Source organism: Oryza sativa, chromosome 4 (assembly GCF_034140825.1).
Source record: "Oryza sativa Japonica Group chromosome 4, ASM3414082v1".
NCBI classification, from domain to species: Eukaryota; Viridiplantae; Streptophyta; class Magnoliopsida; order Poales; family Poaceae; genus Oryza; species Oryza sativa.
In genome coordinates, this window is record NC_089038.1 from 32,402,743 (window position 1) to 32,420,419 (window position 17,677).

Consider the following 17,677-nt stretch of genomic DNA (forward strand, 5'->3'; position numbering starts at 1 on the left):
AGTTTTTCTAAAAGACCAAAAGTTTTTCTAAACTTATTCAGACACCTCTCACTGCGTGAATAATAAGTTTTTTTAAAGGACCAAAAGGTGAAAAATCAGCAGTGAGACCGACTCAGATTAATTTTTTTTTTTTTAGAAGCCGACTCAGATTAAATAGGAGTTACATTTCGTACGTGTTATCCAACGGCCCAGAGTGCAACGTGGGCCTAGTTTAATGGGCTCTAATTCGGCTGAGGCCCATCATACGTCCCCATCTGTAAACTCACTCGTTCGTCGGAGGCGACGGCCATGGCTTCGCCGGAGCTCGCCGCCGGCGATGGCAGCTACAACTTCCACCTCCGCTCCCTCTCCGCCGCATCCAGGGACTCCGCCGCGGCCGCCGACCCCGCCTCCGACCCCAACCTCCTCGAATCCGTAAGCGCATCTCTCTGCAACCCTGGCCCCTTCCATGGTCTTCGAATCAGGGGGGGTGGGATGTGCTCACGTTTTGGCTTGTTGACTCGTGTGGGCTTTGCGGCGTGAAGGTGAGGAGGGTGTGCGAGATGTGCAAGGAGGCCAAGGGGGCCAGCGACGAGATGGTGGCCCGGGCGTTCCCTGTGATGAGCAAGCTGTTCCAGCGCTGCGCCGCCGCGCCGACCCAATCCGTGGCCTCCAGCGGCGTGCTGCTACTCGTAAGCTGTGCTTCGATTCACTGATGTGAAGTTTTTCCCCCATCTTGGCTGCAAATGGTTGTTATTCTTACATGTTAGGTTGGAGGACGATATCGTTGCAATGTTTTGGTAGTTTTGTGAAATGTTTGCATCTTTAGGGGCGAGCTTGCTCTAATGTTAATGGTTAACCTTATGATCCCCATTTGACCCCATATAATCATTCTCTGTGGACAATTGTTGGTGAATAGAATCATTTAGATTTGATTAGTAATGTACACACATTTTTAGTCATCATATATTTGAAGAAAAACCTGTCTAATAATACATACTGTATTACTGCTCCCTACCCAGACCATTCTGCAGTTCTTCCTGGACTTTGGGGAGGCAGTCCTGCATGATGCTGATGGTAGCTTGAGGACCTTCTTCCGCTCTTGCCTAAGTAGGTAATAATTTTTCTTGATGTATTGGGTATGCGATTGTTTATTTTTATTTTCCTGCTTACCCTCAATCACTTGGCTATTCTTTCTTGATGATAGGGAGTTCGCTGATCCTATTGTCGCAGAACGTACACTTGAATTCCTGATAGCGAATAAGACAAAGATCCTGAGCTCTTTTCCCACATTAATTCCACAGGTGCCATACCATATAATGTTATACAGCACTAGAATTATCAAAATATCTACATCTTATGTCAACTACCATTCTTTATATTGTCAGTTAGAATTTTTTTTGCATAAATGTAGCTCTAGGCTTCTACTGGCAAGGGCCAATGAATCAAGCATACTTCTTGAAAAGATCTCAATCCAATTTCCTCCTTTCTTTTTTGACTTTTCTGTTTTGTTCTCTTTCCAAATTACTATTTAATGATGTTAATATTTGGCAATGCTTTCGTGATGCTGTCTATGTGCAGTTTTTTCCATTGTTGCTGAAGCTAATTGCATCAAATGGTGAGAGGTATGCCATCTTAATTGCTCATGAACTCCTCACATATTTGCTGATATTTTACTGTGTAAATATGAAGAAGTTCATTCTACCTCTTTCCAGCAATGATTTGACCTATCTAACTTGGGTTTCCTTTGTTTTAGATTGGAGAGGAAGTTCTCAGAAGTGCTTCCGTTAATGATGTCAGCAGGATCTTTTCTTCCTCTCTTCCTGTCCCTTATGGATCTTCCAAGTAAGCCTTCTGATTCCAGACTTCCAGAATTTTCCTCTAGCTTCTTTAGATTGTGCAAGGCTGTAAACTTCATGATTTTAGAAGCTAATTAGCCAAGTTTATTATGATAGTGTTATTAAACTGTTGCATGTGCTGACTGCTGACATCTGGGGCACATCTCTTCCAACATGCGAGATGCATGTAATGTGTATAACATGCTGCTACTGAGGATGCTTATCCTGTACTATTATGCTTTTTTTACTAATTGGTGTCATTTGTTCTATTGCTTACTCATGGAACAAAACAGTGTTAGTGGTAGCATTGGAAAAGGTGGAAAGAAGTTCTGGAACTCTCATCGGTAGTAGTATAGCTACTATACAGAAGAGTGCTGCTCCTGAGGTTGATTTCCGTAATGATTTGACCTAAAAGCTGTAAATGAAATGTCACCTATCAAAACTAATAAGCTTGCTAATCTTTTTCTATCGTACAGATGCTACTTGCACTAATGGATGAAGCATACACTGGTTCTGCTATAGAAGATGCCATTGGCAATGCAGGTTCGGATGATAGTGGTCCTCTAGACCTTGCTGACCCGATGTTCCTTGATCTTCTAAAAGATGAGAATGATGGTATTGCTGTAAGTAGTTCCTTGAAGTATGTGTTCCATGTTCTTCAGTGAATGCCTTGATCTAGTCTTCTCATTTTCTGATGTTTTCCTCAGGCAAAACATTGGACATCTCCTACGATATCTTCAACCTTACAGGCAGCAGTTAATAGCCCACAATCGGACAGATTGAAACAGTCACTGAAAATGGCACCTCGTTTTCTTACATTATATTTTGCTACAGCATTGCGGGACGTTAACGACTGTATGTTGCCTATCTTTGTTAATTGCTATACATACTGATGAGTGATGACCAACATATTGTTGATTTGACCCTCTACTATTTGTCACTTCAGCACTCCTATGCGCTCTGATTCCTGTAGTTATGTCAAGATATGCAGCAATGTTCCCTGACAAAGTATACTCCTTCGAGGTAGGCAAGTGGGTGTCCTTTTCCCATTGCGTCTAATACTGCGTCTAATACTGGAGTAGTAACTACAGTACTACGGTAAGATCATTGAAGTGCTTACTTGATGATTGAACCGAAGTGCTTACTTGCATAGGAAACTAAATTTTAGTCAGCAATTAAGAATCAATTCCTCAAGAAAACAATTGATGATACACCCATCTATTTAGATATACGGCTTATATAGTTTTTTTTAAGTAAAATTGTTAATTGCTAAAGCTATCCTAAAAGTTGAAATTTGTGGAACGTATACATTACATTGGAGTGTCTAACGAACAAAATGGAAGAAGTAAATCATGTTTTCGAATTTTCTTCACATCATATGTACCTTCAGTACAAAAGGATGGTATATGTTCGTATGGGGATTTATGTTTGGTTATTTCCACAATTCTATATCACCCTTCAAACAAGTTCCTTGCAATAAAATTGCTGTAGGTGAGGAAAAGACTTTCAGATTTCATATTGGCTGCATTCCAGCGCTCCCCTGACATCATTGCACTGCTAAAGGTACTGGGTATACATATAACTAGACATGCATATACATGTCAATTCTCTGAACCAATATACCATGTTTGTAGCATTTCTTTTTCTGAGAGTGAATGTTGTAGCATATTTAAGCAACAAAGTAAATATCTCCTTTTTCTGGTTCCACTAAAAATTTTGCACTATAATTTCAAACCATTCTACAGAAGCCCATTACAGACAGACTTGGGGAGGCTCATGATAATCCTGCAAAGGCAAGTATATGTTTTAAGTACATTTTGATTTTATAAGTTCACCAAACTGCTAATTTTCACCTGCTCTCTTATCCTAGTTCTGATTATCTTAAATGATTAATACTCTTCTCCACATCAACTGAGTTTTCTGATCGAATGTGATTTATTTACACAGACTGAATTAGCATTGCATTTGTGTTGGGCCATTGGTGAGCATGGAGCTGGAGGAAAAAATCGCAAAGATGTAGCTCGTGAACTGTTTGAAAATTTGGAGTTGCTGTTATATGAAAATCTGGCTACCAGGTGGGCCCTGTTAAACCAGTCTTTTTTTTCTAAACTTGCATGGCATCTCTTTTGACTGACCTCTTATCTCTTGTTGTGAAGTCGTTTGGGATTAAGTCAGGACACAGGATTTGATCCTATGGGTGCATCTTCTAGAAAATCATCTCAAGCTAGGCTCCTCTGCTTTGTGGTGACTGCCATAGCAAAGCTAGCAACGTTCCATAATGAGTTGCTTCCAAGAGCACGTGTATCATTGGCCAAGGTAGGCCCTAATCCTTCCAGTTTGAGGAATATTAAGGTTTGATATATTACTGTCACCACTCATTTTCATCGTTTGAGCTTGTAACTTACTTTCGTACAGGTCGCTCGTTCCCGAACCTCGGACAGGAGAGTGTGGCAACGTGCTTGTGACTATTTAGGTCTATTGAATGAACCGGCCATTTGTTTATCTGTACTAGGACCATCCACCGCACAAGGAAATGGTCCTGGTATTGTCAACTGGAGTGAAGGAGGAACAAAGATGGTAGCTCACATTCCGTTCTACCTGTTAGCTGAACAAAAAGGTAAAAAACTCTTTTAGCAAACTTATATTGTTAAATGTGGAGTAAGCATCCTTTCATGTTTGTTACCGCACAAACATGTTTGCTAGGAACAAACTCCATATGTAAGTGATATATTTAAGAATCAAGTTGTTTTGAAAAATGCCATCCTGAGAAAACTATTAAAATGTGTTTCCGTTAATAAGCCTTTTGTAAAATGAACACACGAGTTACTCCAGAACTCAACTTGTTTTGCAGGTGCACCGATCCATGATTTTTCGTTTGACGATCTCGTCCCCACGGAATGATGTACTTTCATGAGTGCAATGGATTCATACAATGATTCCCTCGCGGACATCATCTGTGCTGACTGCCGAGGCTTTTGGTGGTAATGTCATGAATCATGAAGATCCAAGTGGCGTCTCTTATGAGTTTATCCAGTTCATTATTCAGTCTAAAGGCGAGCTAAGTTGCTTTGGATGAGACCGTATAGTTTCTGGGAACTGAAATGTTTGTTCATGGGGTGAAGGTTATGGCAGAAGCACTCGAGTATTTCCATGTAGGGATTGTCGTATATATGTAATCTTTTGAAGGGTAATCAGTGATGTAAATAATAAGAGTGGCATAAATTTTATCAAGGAGTATTAAATTGATTGTGCTGTTTTTTGGGGGATATGCGACAGTTCTGATAGAATACTGTTGAAGGCAATGAAATGCAAGTCATCTTACACAACTCTGCAACTGCTGGAAACTGAAATTAACATCGCCTTCATTGAAGCAGCAAGGAAGAACTAATAACAAGCACAGCACACACAATTTTGGATTGAAACAGCACTGATCAAACACTGAAGAGAACTAAAAGTATAAGACAGGGACACAGATCTCTATTCTGCAACTCCTACTAGCTAGCTAGGTACTGGGAAGTCTGAACAACAGAAATTACAGATCAAATTAAGGGGTTTTTTTTGTACTCCAGAAGAACCCTAAATTCATAAGGTAGCAGCATCCGAGAGGCGAACATGAAGAGGAAGTCAATACCCGAACCAACCGCCCTTGCGTAGTGGTGACACATTTTTTTTGAAATTTCCCGAATTTGCGGAAAAACTAGCGAAAAATAATCCAAACTATATATGGGCACCACATGGCAAGGACAGTCTGAGGTGCGTTCTTGACTTCCCACTGATGAAAGCTCCAAAATTTTGCTGCTCCTGCACACAAACATGATCAAACTCATCAGAAATTTTACAGATATACCTCTCATTAACTGATGCAATTAATCTCGCAAGAGTTCTGAAGTAATTTGGTGCATTTGTACCTGAAATTGAAAGCACAAGAAGCTTTTGTTTGATTCAAGGACGAAGCTACTGCGGATTGCTCTCGCCGGAGACGGCCGCCTTGATGCGCTCCACCGTGCAGGCGATGAGGCTGTTCACCGTCGCCACCGACCCCAGCGAGAGCTTCGCCGTCGGGACGGAGTCCACCAGTATCTGGAACGCCACCGTCAGCAGCGACCCGCCGGAGCCGACGCCGACGCCGCCGTCGCCGTCGCCACCGTCGTGCGCCGGCCCATCGGGCAGGATGGCGAAGCCCGATGGCAGCAGCGCGACGTAGTCCGGGTCGCCGCCGTTTAGCACGACGTTCATCGCAACCACGTCCACCGGCGCGTAGATGACGTACGACCCCGACGCGTCCGTGCAGCTCTCCTGCAGGATCAGCATGTTGCTCTGGTTCGAGTTCGAGCTCTGCAATATATATTTGTACATGAAACGGGATCGATCAATACATCGCGCATTATCGCATGCTCGTATATATCTTGCGTTTTGATCTTGGATGAATTGCTGCTTACGTTGACGCGAAGAAGTGAGACGCAGTTGCCCTGATCCCGGCCATTGGCGATGTGGGCCATTTCTTGAACGATACCGCCATTGGAGAGGATGTCCCACTGAAAATAAATTTATTTTCAAAGTTTAAGATTTTGTAATTTTTTTCGCGAACTAAGAGTTTGTAATTGTATTCTTGTTAACCTTATCATGGATTTATAGGTATTCTATCTGTTTAATATTATAAGTCGTATTGACTTCTTTCCTAGTCAAACTTTATTAAGTTAAATAAAATTTTAAAAAAATTAATAGCATATAAAATATTAAATTAGTTTTATTAAATTTAATATTGAATATATTGTGATAAAATGTGTTTGCTTTGTATTAAAAGCGCTACTATGTTTTTTTTTACAAAATTCATCTGAATAAAAAACAAAGCGACTTTTTTTTTGACGTAAAAGCGACTTATGATATAAAACAGAGGGAGTACCTCACTGCGAGAGGATTCGTCGCGGAGGAAGTCGAAGACGCGCTTGGGAGGGACGGGGAGCCAGAAGGAGGTGGCGGCGTTGAGGACGATGCCGGGGGGCCTCCCGGGGTCGTCGACGCTCTTCCTCGTCATGACGCGGACGTCCTCGGCGCCGCTGCCGGACAGCGTCGTCCACTGATGCGCCACCGACGCCGTCACGCCGCCGCAGAAGCTCACCACCATCCTCTCCGCCAGCTTCAGCATGCTCTTCCTCCCCTCCGAGCTCGTAATCACTGCAATTATATTCATTCATTCAACAAACACAATTAAATCCACTGCGTGGTTTAGTGATTGAACATATCTGAATTTTAATTTCGTTTTGGATCAAATTAAAGGGTGAAATTCGCTGCATGCTCGATCAATTACTTACCGCCGATGTCGCTGGTGGGGATGTTGCTGGCCATGACGCTGGCGAGGCGCTCGCACTGGCGGTCCAGCGTGCCGACCCACCGCCGCGCGCCGAACGCCAGCCCGGAGTTCACCAGCAGCTTGTAGATGTTGTGCACCGACCTGTCGTCCACCTCCACATGCTCCACCCACGTCACCTGATCATACAACAATTTCATCAGTTTTCCATGATTTCTGAACAGCAATATATCTTGAATTCAGAATTTCAGATTTGATTTGTGATGATGATGATGATGAGCTGATGATGGTCACCTTGGAGTAGCCATTGGGCATTTCTTGGATGAGGCAGCCTGACGGACGGCGGCGACATTTGAGGACGGGGCTAGGGCGGAGGCTGTCCAGCGAGACGTCGACGACGGCCCATGTCCCGTCTGCGTTCTGCTTGCAGTATCTCACGAAGTAGCTCTCTCTCGTTGGCACCAGTGGCGATGGCACCTGAAACTCCACTGACATCTGCAGAGAAAACGGCCAAAACCAACACAATTTTGTCCCATTTCAGTGACCAACATGTACACACTTCGAATTCTTTGGTACTACCGAATATGACAGAAGATTCAGAAAGGAGACAAAATTTTTAAGACAAGCATGAACACATACCACTTGCAATGCACCGTTGTAGTTCCCCGCGACGCCGGTGGACAGCACCTCCAGCGTGATGGCCCTCGACACGATGTTCGAGAACACTGCCGCGTACTGATTCTGCGCAATTCACTCAAAATTTGAACGAAATTCAGACCCCAACAATCAAACAGGATCATAAAAATCACCAAACTAAAAAACATTCAGACAAGAATAGCGCACTGACTGACAGAAAATTAACCAAGAGCTTACCGCGTCCATGAGGATCTCGACGAGGTTGGCGTGCGTCATGATGACGACGGCGCTGTCGCGGGACGCCTCCGACCTGAGCCCGTACTGCTTGGGGCCGAGCCCTCGGGGGAACATGCGCGCGTACTCCTCCTCGCTGAGCGTCTCCATCGCCGCCGCCGTGGCGTCGAGCGGCGGCGCGACGCTCCAGAGCGGCTCGTCCAGCTGCGCCATGCGGACCAGCTCCTCCATCGCCGCCACGGCGAGCTCCACGATCATCGGCTTGTCGACCTCCGACTGCACCCCGCGCAGCAGCTCCCCGGCGCCACCGCCGCCGAACATGTCGCCCGGCACGCCGTACGGCGCCACGGGGAGGTCCAGCGGCGCCCGCGACGCCGCCGCCGCCATCGGGTTCGACAGCACCGGGAACGGCACCATTGGCTTCCCCACGTACTTCGCCGCGATCGCCGATATCCTATCGATCTGACAAGCACAACGACACGATCAGCGTGCGACGATCCATGCAATGGCGGTGTCACCATGATCGATCGATTGTTCAGATATGGTGAAAACTACCTCTTCGCGGAGGCGGGCGTTCTCGATGCGGAGGTGGTGCTCGTCGAAGGACATCTCGCCGAGGGCGGCGGGGCCGCCGCAGTTGGGGCAGGAGGCGCTGCTCAGGGCCTCCTTGTACCGCATGTTCTCGGCCCGGAGCTTCTCGTTATCCGACCGCAGCTGCGAGTTCTCGTGCCTCTCATGCTGGTTCTGCACTCTCCCCAACACATCAAATCACACACCATTTTTACTCAAATTTCAAGCTAAAAACTTCGAAAATCTTTGCAACGGATTGACGATGACACTATGACAGTGTGTTCGTTCGTGCAAACTGTTAATTCCAATCACTGTACACGTATGCAGCTAGGTCAGCAAGGTAGGGGAAGGGTTTGACTATGGAGGACGGACGGAGGCGTAGGCCTGCAACTGCCACATTTGGCAGTGTGCAATGCAGAAGCGGACATGGGGGTGCGTGGGCAAGCCTTGTCCAGTTATAGTAATACGCCATGAATGCGTCCTGCAGGAGCTAGGTCAGAGGCTTAAATGAAGTGGTTGTGACGACGAGGAGGAAGAAGAAGACGACGCTCTCTCTCTTCTCTCTATCTCGCAAGCTCGCCTTCTTTCCGGCCGAAATTTTCTCAACCAGAAATCCAAAGAATCCGTTGCATTTGCACTCGCTTGCAGGTTGCAACGTCCTGATTAATTACACGTACATGTGTTTCCTAAAAAAAAGAATTGTACTGCTACGAACACAGGTGAAAGAAAGGTGAAAATGATGAGCAGAATCAACAACTATTTGGGTGATTAATTAGGTTTTTTCACCTTCATTTGGGTGCGCTTGTTCTGGAACCAGAACTTCACTTGGAGAGGCTCCAGGCCGAGCTCCCGGCTCAGCTCCTTGCGCTGCTTATCATCTGGGTGTGGACATTCCTTGAAGAATCTGATCAGATCAGATAGATTTAGAACAGATGAACCGAGATTAATTTAATTCTATTAGTCATCAGTAAGTTAATAGTACGTACGAATTAATGCATCCAGGAAAAATAAATTAGAAGGGGAAATTTTTGAAGTTCGGTTGAACGTGTGAACGCAAAATTCGTACTACGTTCTTGAATGCTTCGTCTTCCGTTTTGTTTGGGGGAGAGTGCAAAAGAACAAAAACGGTTTTGATCAACGAGTCAACTTTATGCAGTTCGTCCAGGGGAAATGGACGGGCAAGAGAAATCAATTTGACTTCTACGCAAGCTTACATCAGTCCATGGGAAATTAATTAAAGACAGTATAATTAACCAGCTGTTCCATTTGTACTCATCTCCTCACATTGATTTCAGTAGACTAACACAGCATTTCATGCGTAATTTTCTGAATTAGAACACCCATGAATAACATTCCAAGAACAAGCTAGCTGGGGCAAAACTGAACTGAACTCAAATATGTCACATTTCTAGGACAATCAAACAAAGTATATACTATATGGAATCAAGAACACATAATTAATTAAGTAAATAGCTATGAGTTGAGTGTTATTACGCTTCCATCTCCTGGATCTGATGCTGGGTGTGGCGGTGGTAGCGCTTCTTGCGCGGCCGCTGGTTGGGGTCCTGGTCGTCGACGGAGACGCCGTCGACGTTCTCGCTGCCGGACTTGCTCTCGAACTCGTCGCCGCCGAGAGGGTCGGACGCACGGCTGCGGATCATGTTGTCGCCGCTCTCCGCCGTCGTCGCCGGGATCTGGTCAAGGAGATGATGCTGCTGCTGCTGATGCTGGAACGCTTGCTGGAACTGGTGATTATCCAGCAAGTTTGGCTGCGAATTTTGGAGCAGATCGAATTAATTGAGGATTAGTATGCGTGTGCTACATAAAGAGCAAAACTTAGCTACCAATTTGGTACCACAGATTACGCCTTTACAGTAGTAGTACCTATTTATTCCGTGCGTTTTATACATGGCATATGCATTAAATAGATACTAGACAAAGTGGAGAAGTTCAAAGTTTTGTGGAAAAGATAGAAGAAAAAATTGTATGCATGAACAAAAACAACCCATATTGATAACTTTCTCATTTCTGCAAGGAAAAATCTGGTGTGTTCATACTTCATAAAAACACAGAAAAAAATTTGGGGATAAAATGGAAGATTGCTTTAAATCAGGAAGGGATGAGGAGACAAGCTAAGTGAAGAAACTTTTCTCCTTTTTTGATTCCCTTTGGTATATGCAGAAGATGTGAAAGCAAGCTTGCAAAGAGGAATAAGAAAGAAAGGGTAGCTAGATCGATATGTTTCTTCTTCAAGAGTGCCACAACACAAAGACCCAAAAAGCTTGGAAGAACAAGGAAGCAAGCAACAACAAACCTGTTGAAGATGATCTACAGGTTTCCCTCTCAATATGTGTGCAAGATCAGCAACTTGGAAAATCTCCCTCCTCTCCATAGTCCTATCTATCTATCTATCAGCTGACCTGTTCATCTGCTCCCCTTATATAGGAGTAGGGAGAGGAGTAGGCCAGTCTTAAAGAAAGGGAGGCTCTCATGTACTCTGAATCTTATGACCTAATATGTGTGAACAGCAACCACTAAGTACTGGAGATAACCTCTTTCTCTCCCCTCTATATAGCCCCCCTTCTCTCTCTCTCCACAACCCTGAAACTTCTCATTTTCCAAGAAAGTGTGACTAATTATCTTCAGAAACTTCAGAACTGAATGTATTGCTTTTTTTCCCCTCTTCTAGCTTTTCATCTCAAGTAGTAACACCTCAAATTAATCAAACACAAGAAAGAGAAAGAAGACGCAAAAGGTAAAAATCTAGCACAGCAAAACGCTCAAAAGTCTTTGGATTTTTCAAGAAAATAAAAGGAAAGCAGGCCACCCCTTGAAATTAATTTCTTTTCAGCTCAAATTCCTGACAAAAGAAATTCTTTACCTGGCTGAGTGACAGTGCCGATGAGGATCCGTACGCTGCGCCGTTCCGGCCGATCATCGACGGCATATGCCTCGCCGGGATCATCATTATACTCCTATATCTCAAACCCTAATTCTTGCCCTTGCAGCTCCTTCCATTTCCACTCATGAACACGCGTATATGAGTGTGTCCCAAACCCAAAGAACACACAAAGTGCTAGCTCTAAATATGTAGGGAGATAGAATGATAGATAGATAGATATAGATATATATATATATATCTTGCTTGCCAAGCAACGCAAACGCAAGTAGAAACAGATCTAGCACACAAGCTAGCCCAACGAACCTTGCTGCAGAGAGGAGACAGCCAGCCAGTGAGATCCAAGACAAGAACTACATGCAAATATAGAACTCTTATCTCTGCTTTGCTGTCTCTCCTACCTGCACAAAAGAAGATGTTTCACCGGGTGCAAACAACAAACTGCAAGGTTCAGAGGGCTAGCGAGAGCTAGAGATCACACGGCAAGAGATCAAGGTGAGATCTTCTCGATCAGGATCAGGAGGAGGAGAGGAAGAAGAAGAGGAGAAGAAAAGGGGAACACAGGTGGAAGAGAATGTGGAGAGGGGGGCGAAGGAGTTATTGCCGCGGAGTGTTGAGAGGGTGCAATCGCATTTATGGAGAAGGCGTAGTGTAATTGCTAGGGGAGAGAAAGAGATGGAAGGGGAGAGAGAGAGAGAGAGAGAGAGAGAGAGACTAGTGGTGCATGGTTTCAACTTTCAATTCCAATTTTTGTTTTTATATTCCCTCAATTGAGGATATGGAGAAATTAGAGTGTCCTTTTTTGACTTATTATTTATTAACACAATGTCAAATTGACATGTAATATAGTGTTTGTACAACACTGGATTTTTGGGAGACCTCATAGCCAAGAACAATAAAACATTTTTTATACTTCCTGAAACATTTTTTTAAACAAATTTTGTTTTTATATTTCCTCAATTGAGGATATGGAGAAATTGGAGTGTCCTTTTTTACTTATTAACACAATTTCAAATTGACATGTAATATAGTATTTGTACAACATTGGATTTTTGGGAGACCTCGTAGCCAATAACAAGAAAACATTTTTTTTATACTTCCTCTAAGAATTTTTGGTTATGTACCTCCGAGATACATGTATAGTCAGAAACTATTATATTTTTAATGAAAGTAATACATGTCATAAATTAATTAACATTTCCTTATTGTTACCAATTTGTCGCTTTTTTTTCATTTATCTGACCATGAAACAGTTGTTTGGCAATCCTACACGCAAGAGCACATGAATAATTCACTGTTGCCCCGTAATTTATACAACGAATTATTATAGACCGGCGTAATAATTGAGTGGTGGAGAGGTAGATTTTTCACTACTGTTTAGTATAGATGCAGCGTATAGTGCGGCCCAAAGATAAGAACAAAAGAAAACAGGAAGGCACACACGTATCGTCGTAGTCTACATATATTTTGTTGACTCTCGATCGATACTGATCAGTTACTACTAGGTTAATTTATTTGTTTTATATATAGTACACACAAATACACAATCATAGTATTGTATTTTTTGCAACTTTGTGATTAATTACATGCATGTATAGGAGGAATGGGTCAAAAAGTATCCTGTGGAAGACCAGCTTGCTGCTGTTTCACTATGCATGCAAACTGATGCATTTTGACTCGAGTATTTTACTTATATTTTTGGGAGTCGATCGATCAGATTTTAAGGAGACACCATGCAGGGTGAAGAGATCGATGTTTTCACTGCTGTGCCCTGGGTACGTACTGTTTTCATGCCTCCACACGCCTCATGCTTGTTTGGTGTAGTCTTTTTCACTCTTTCTGCACTGGAGTATATAGCCAGCCTTTCTTGCTGAGAAAAAAAAATTTATGTGAAAAATTACTAGCAGAAGAAACGTGGCATGTACTCGCCATGTCCACGAATATAAATATGTTTAGGGATTTTAGCGTAAATTAAGGTTACGGTGAAATTATTTCAAGATATCCTCTTAAAGTATGGGCTCGCCGATCCCGATTCGAAACTCACCCCTCTTAACAAAATTTCAATACGAGAGCCCCTTCTCTGATATCCAACATTTCTTTTTTATTTCACGATGCCCCCGGCCTCCCGAGAGTTCACTTTATGCCGTGTTTAGTTTCAAAATAATTCTTCAAACTTCCAACTTTTCTATCACATCAAAACTTTCCTACACACCTAAACTTTTAATTTTTCCGTCACATCGTTTCAATTTCAACCAAACTTCCAATTTTAATGTGAACTAAACACATCCTTAATAAGAAATATCATGCCCAGCGATGCAAACTAGTGAGAAATAATTTCAGTGGTTAATTAGGTGGGTTAGGAAAATAATACTCAAGAAATGCTAACAAATTTTAAACACTAAAAATACGTAGGATGGAGGGAATAATACACAATTATATCATCTATACATGAGTATTGTATCTACTTGAAATTAAATTATTTTAAAAACTCATGCATCTAATCAAGTGAGAAATAACCACAATCAACCTTTCAAAACAGTATGCAAATCCCTCAAAATCAAAGTTGTAAAAGATAAAAGAAATTAATGGATAATGGTACACTATATAGTGGATTAGGAAAAAAAAAAGAACACTACTAATGAGAGTCATGTCCGTCTTCATTGCTTTTTTCTATGAGAAATTTTACGGTTCTTAAAAAAGTATATATATTGAGGCATCTAAATTTTACATTTAAAGTAATTTTTATACCGAGATAGCTAGTATAGATATCAAATTTCACACTAAAAAAATAGTATCTCCTAATATCTTCTCAACAATGGAAAAAATTACCTCTTTTTCTAGACTCTGATTGATTGACCTATGACTAACAAGCCATTGAGAAACGAACGAAGCAAATATAATTTATGGGTTAAACTTATGGGGGATGCTAGCGCGCGTGCGCGCAAGGGAAAGGAGCCGGCGCGCGCACCAGCTGCATCCCTACGCGTTTCTTTTTTTTAAGATCTCCTATTTTAACGTCACTTTTTTGTTTCCTTTTTTAAATCGCTTCTTTTTTCCAGATTTTTTTAATCGCTTCTTTCTTTTCCACACGCGCGAATGATTTTTTTTTTTGATATTTTATAAATTCAATCCTTCACTGTAGCGCCCGTTCCGTCGTGGCGCCTAGCGGGAAAATTATCTCTTAAAAACCCTAATTGCGAAATTTGTTTCTTTGCTTGTTGTCTAGTGTCTGTGCCATCTCAAGATCTCAATCCCCGATCTATCGTCGAGTTCAATTCCGAATCCAAATCCTTCCAATCAATTTCCTCCGCAAAAGTCTAGTTTGCCTCCCCCGGGTTCGATGGGCCGAATCCAGCTCGGCCCATCTCTCCCCCGGCCCCCCCTCTCTCTCCCGGGCGCTCTCCCTCTCTCTCTCTCTCTCTCTCCCCTCCCCCCGGCGCGCTCTTTCCCCCCCCCCCCGCTCAGCCTCGCCCGCCCGCTGCTCGCGCGTGCGCGGGAGTCGCCCGCGCCGAGCGCCCCCTCCCCTCGCGCGAGCTCCCCGCTCGCAAAGCCGCTTTCCGCGCGCCGTGTTCGCGTGCGCGCGCCCGCGCGGACGCCGCCCGTTGCAAGCCGCGCGCGCGAGCCGAGTGGCCGACCGCCCGGTCGCCGCCGCTGTCAGCCTCTGCGCGCGCCTGTCGCCGGTGTCGCCGCTCCGCTCCCAGCCGTCCCCCCCCCCCCCCCCCGTCATCACCGTCGTCATCGCCCGGCCCCCGCCACTCCGCGCGCAAGCCGCCAAGGGACGGAGCCGCGCCCCTCCTCCCTCTGCCGCGATGCTCCCGCTCCCCCCCTCTTTTTCCCGAATCGGCAAAGGGGCAAGCCCCTTTCTCCCCCTCTTTTTCCCCTTTTTCTCCTCGCCGGCGTCATCCTCCTGCCGCCGCTTTGGCTGCAAGCGCCGAGCGCCAGCTCGCGCCTTGACCGTTCAATGCCGGTTCCCCTCTCCCAAACCGACATTGCCGTCCATTTAAGCCCAAGCCCTCCCCCTCCAAACTCCCTCATTTTTCGCCTCCGCGCCATTGCCGCCCTCTGTTTCGCCGTCGCCGATCGTCGTTGCGCGTGTCGGAGGAGCTGGCACGAGCAAGGACGCGGAAGAGGACTCCGGCCGCACCCTCTCCTTCCTCTTCCCTGGCCCGAGGCCGGAGAGTTTACTCCCGCGCCGTCGGCCTCTCATCACAGCGCCCCTCCTCTTCTCGGTGATGTCTCTCTCCGTTCTTCCTCCTCGCTCCATCTCCTTCCCCTAGCTTTCGGTAGTAGCTTGAGTAGCCTTCCCGTAGTTAGCCGGCGCCGCCCCGACCGTTGCCGTCGCTCGCCGTGTGCTCGCCGCCGTCGCCGCCCGAGCTCCGTAGCACCCGCTCGTCGCCGGCCTCGCTCGGCGTAGTTCCGCCCAATCCGACGCTAGCGTCGAGTTCCCGAAGCCGCGTAGATGCTCTCACCGCCGGGAATCGACCTCTCGTGGCCTCGTTGCCGTTTCCCTCTTCTCCCGCCGCCGGTTGCCGCCGCCGCAATCCGCCGCCGTCGAGCAACCCCCGGCAAATCCAAGCCGTTGGTTCGTCTCCCCTCGTCTCGTGTAACCGCCCGGTGTGCTCGCTTTTGCCCGTATCACCGTGGTTCGCTCCGCCGCTCGCCGCCGCCGCCCGCCGTCCATTCGCGGCCGGATCGTCGTCTACCTCCCGCCGGCCCGCGTGGCGGCCACGTAGGCGCCACGTCGGCGCCAGCTCAGCCCAGACCGGGTCGGGCCGACCCCGGTCGGTCCCTCCGCGTGCGCGCATTCCACCGCAAGCCGTGAGGCTGCGCGTGGGCCCGCCGCACCTGCGTCCGCCGCGGACCGCGCGCGTGCACCGCGTTCCTCCCTGCCCGCGCGCGTGCGCCGCGTGCTCCCTCCGCACGGTGAGCCGAGCCGCTGACAAGCGGGTCCCACCCGGGGCCACGCGTGGTGAGCCCGGTCCACCGGACTCTCTCTCCTCCCCCCGCGCGCGCGCGCTTGGGCCGTCTTGGGCCGGCCGGCCCGTTAAGCTCGGCCGAGCCGCCCCAAATCTCTTGGGCCGCACCCTAGCCGCCCGAGAAAAGTCTATATTCCCTCCCTCCCTTCTTTTCTTTTTCTTTTTCTTTTCCAAAAAGGATTTAATTAAATCCTTTTTCCTTTAGACCAAAAATCCAATAATCTTAGAAATTCAATATCTTCCCAACCGTAACTCCGTTTGACTCCGTTCAACTTCCAAAATTCATCAAATCTCGAGATCTATCTAATGGCACGCTTAGAGGTCATTAATAGGGCTTTATTTTCGCTGTTTGTTGAGTTGTTCCGTTTCGCGTGTAGTTTCAGAGCCCGAAGACCCGCAGTGCGAGGATTTCGAGGATCAAGCTCCAGATCTCGAGCAAGGCAAGCCACCTTTGAACATCTTGAGCCTATAATTGAAATTTAATTATATTGCTTGAAAAATATTATGCATTGATAGGACCGCACTTAATCTTTTGCCCCATCTGCAAGGCAGATTGGTGGACCTACCTGACTTGTTGCATTTGATCCTTCCATTGTTAATTGCCATACCATGTCCCCTTGTAACCACCCAGTTGCGCCTCGATATTCGTGCACTCAGTGCGAGTATCGACGGTCGCCTTCAAACTTAAAATCTGAGTAACAATTTGGGTAAAACTGGAGTTTTACAAAAGACTTGGAAAACCCGACACCTGGGTCGGTGCTTGCGAACTAAATGAATTTCCAAAACCGCGTACCGGGGAACGTACCGGGTGTACGGTTTCCCACTCTCGCACTTAAGGACCGATTCCTTGGAATTTCATCCAAACATAAGACAAGTACGACCACATGGGTGGAATGGGACACCCCTGGCTGAGTAACTAGCTTATCAGGGGAGCCTTGATGCCGAGAGACATGTGGATTCGCCGGGGTGGTGTCGGGGAGGACCCCTGGGCTTCCTGGCACAGTATGGTCTGGGACCTAACCTGTTGTTGGTCTGGGACCCCTCTCGTCGGCATATGGTAAACCTGTGTCGGCTTTGGAAATGCCTTGTCATGAAAGCTTGGAGGTCTCCCGACGTGGCTGATCCCCACGGGCTGGGTGATCCGGGTTAGTAATGTCGTGTGGGTAAAGTGTACCCCCTCTGCAGAGGTTAATAAACTGTTCGAACAGCCGTGCCCACGGTCATGGGCGGATGTGAG

General features: G+C 46.0%; 2 protein-coding genes across 4 annotated transcripts; one reads left to right on the forward strand and one right to left on the reverse strand.

The window, feature by feature from the left end:
* Positions 1 to 242: 242 nt before the first annotated feature.
* Positions 243 to 5,083, forward strand: LOC4337073 (uncharacterized). Its single transcript, XM_015780855.3, has 16 exons — positions 243 to 414; positions 525 to 671; positions 1,002 to 1,093; positions 1,187 to 1,283; positions 1,561 to 1,604; positions 1,736 to 1,824; positions 2,111 to 2,202; positions 2,294 to 2,440; positions 2,525 to 2,672; positions 2,764 to 2,840; positions 3,309 to 3,380; positions 3,563 to 3,610; positions 3,765 to 3,892; positions 3,974 to 4,133; positions 4,233 to 4,434; positions 4,669 to 5,083. The coding sequence occupies exons 1-16, from the start codon at positions 289 to 291 to the stop codon at positions 4,716 to 4,718; spliced, it is 1,719 nt and encodes a 572-aa protein (XP_015636341.2). The 5' UTR covers positions 243 to 288; the 3' UTR covers positions 4,719 to 5,083.
* LOC4337074 (homeobox-leucine zipper protein ROC2-like) lies at positions 5,072 to 12,071 on the reverse strand. Of its 3 annotated transcripts, NM_001402433.1 has the most exons (13): positions 11,866 to 12,071; positions 11,447 to 11,774; positions 10,060 to 10,334; positions 9,352 to 9,469; positions 8,551 to 8,739; positions 7,999 to 8,457; positions 7,765 to 7,866; positions 7,420 to 7,620; positions 7,130 to 7,304; positions 6,721 to 6,992; positions 6,257 to 6,352; positions 5,726 to 6,152; positions 5,072 to 5,618 (listed from the first exon to the last, which is right to left on the reverse strand). In NM_001402433.1, exons 2-12 carry the CDS (start codon positions 11,531 to 11,533, stop codon positions 5,772 to 5,774), a joined length of 2,355 nt encoding a protein of 784 aa, NP_001389362.1. In that variant the 5' UTR covers positions 11,534 to 11,774; positions 11,866 to 12,071; the 3' UTR covers positions 5,072 to 5,618; positions 5,726 to 5,771. The 3 variants fall into 3 exon arrangements, with proteins under 3 accessions (NP_001389362.1, NP_001389361.1, NP_001389363.1); NM_001402432.1 differs by having other exon boundaries at positions 11,447 to 12,068; NM_001402434.1 differs by lacking the exons at positions 11,447 to 11,774; positions 11,866 to 12,071 and adding an exon at positions 10,880 to 10,971.
* Positions 12,072 to 17,677: the final 5,606 nt, after the last annotated feature.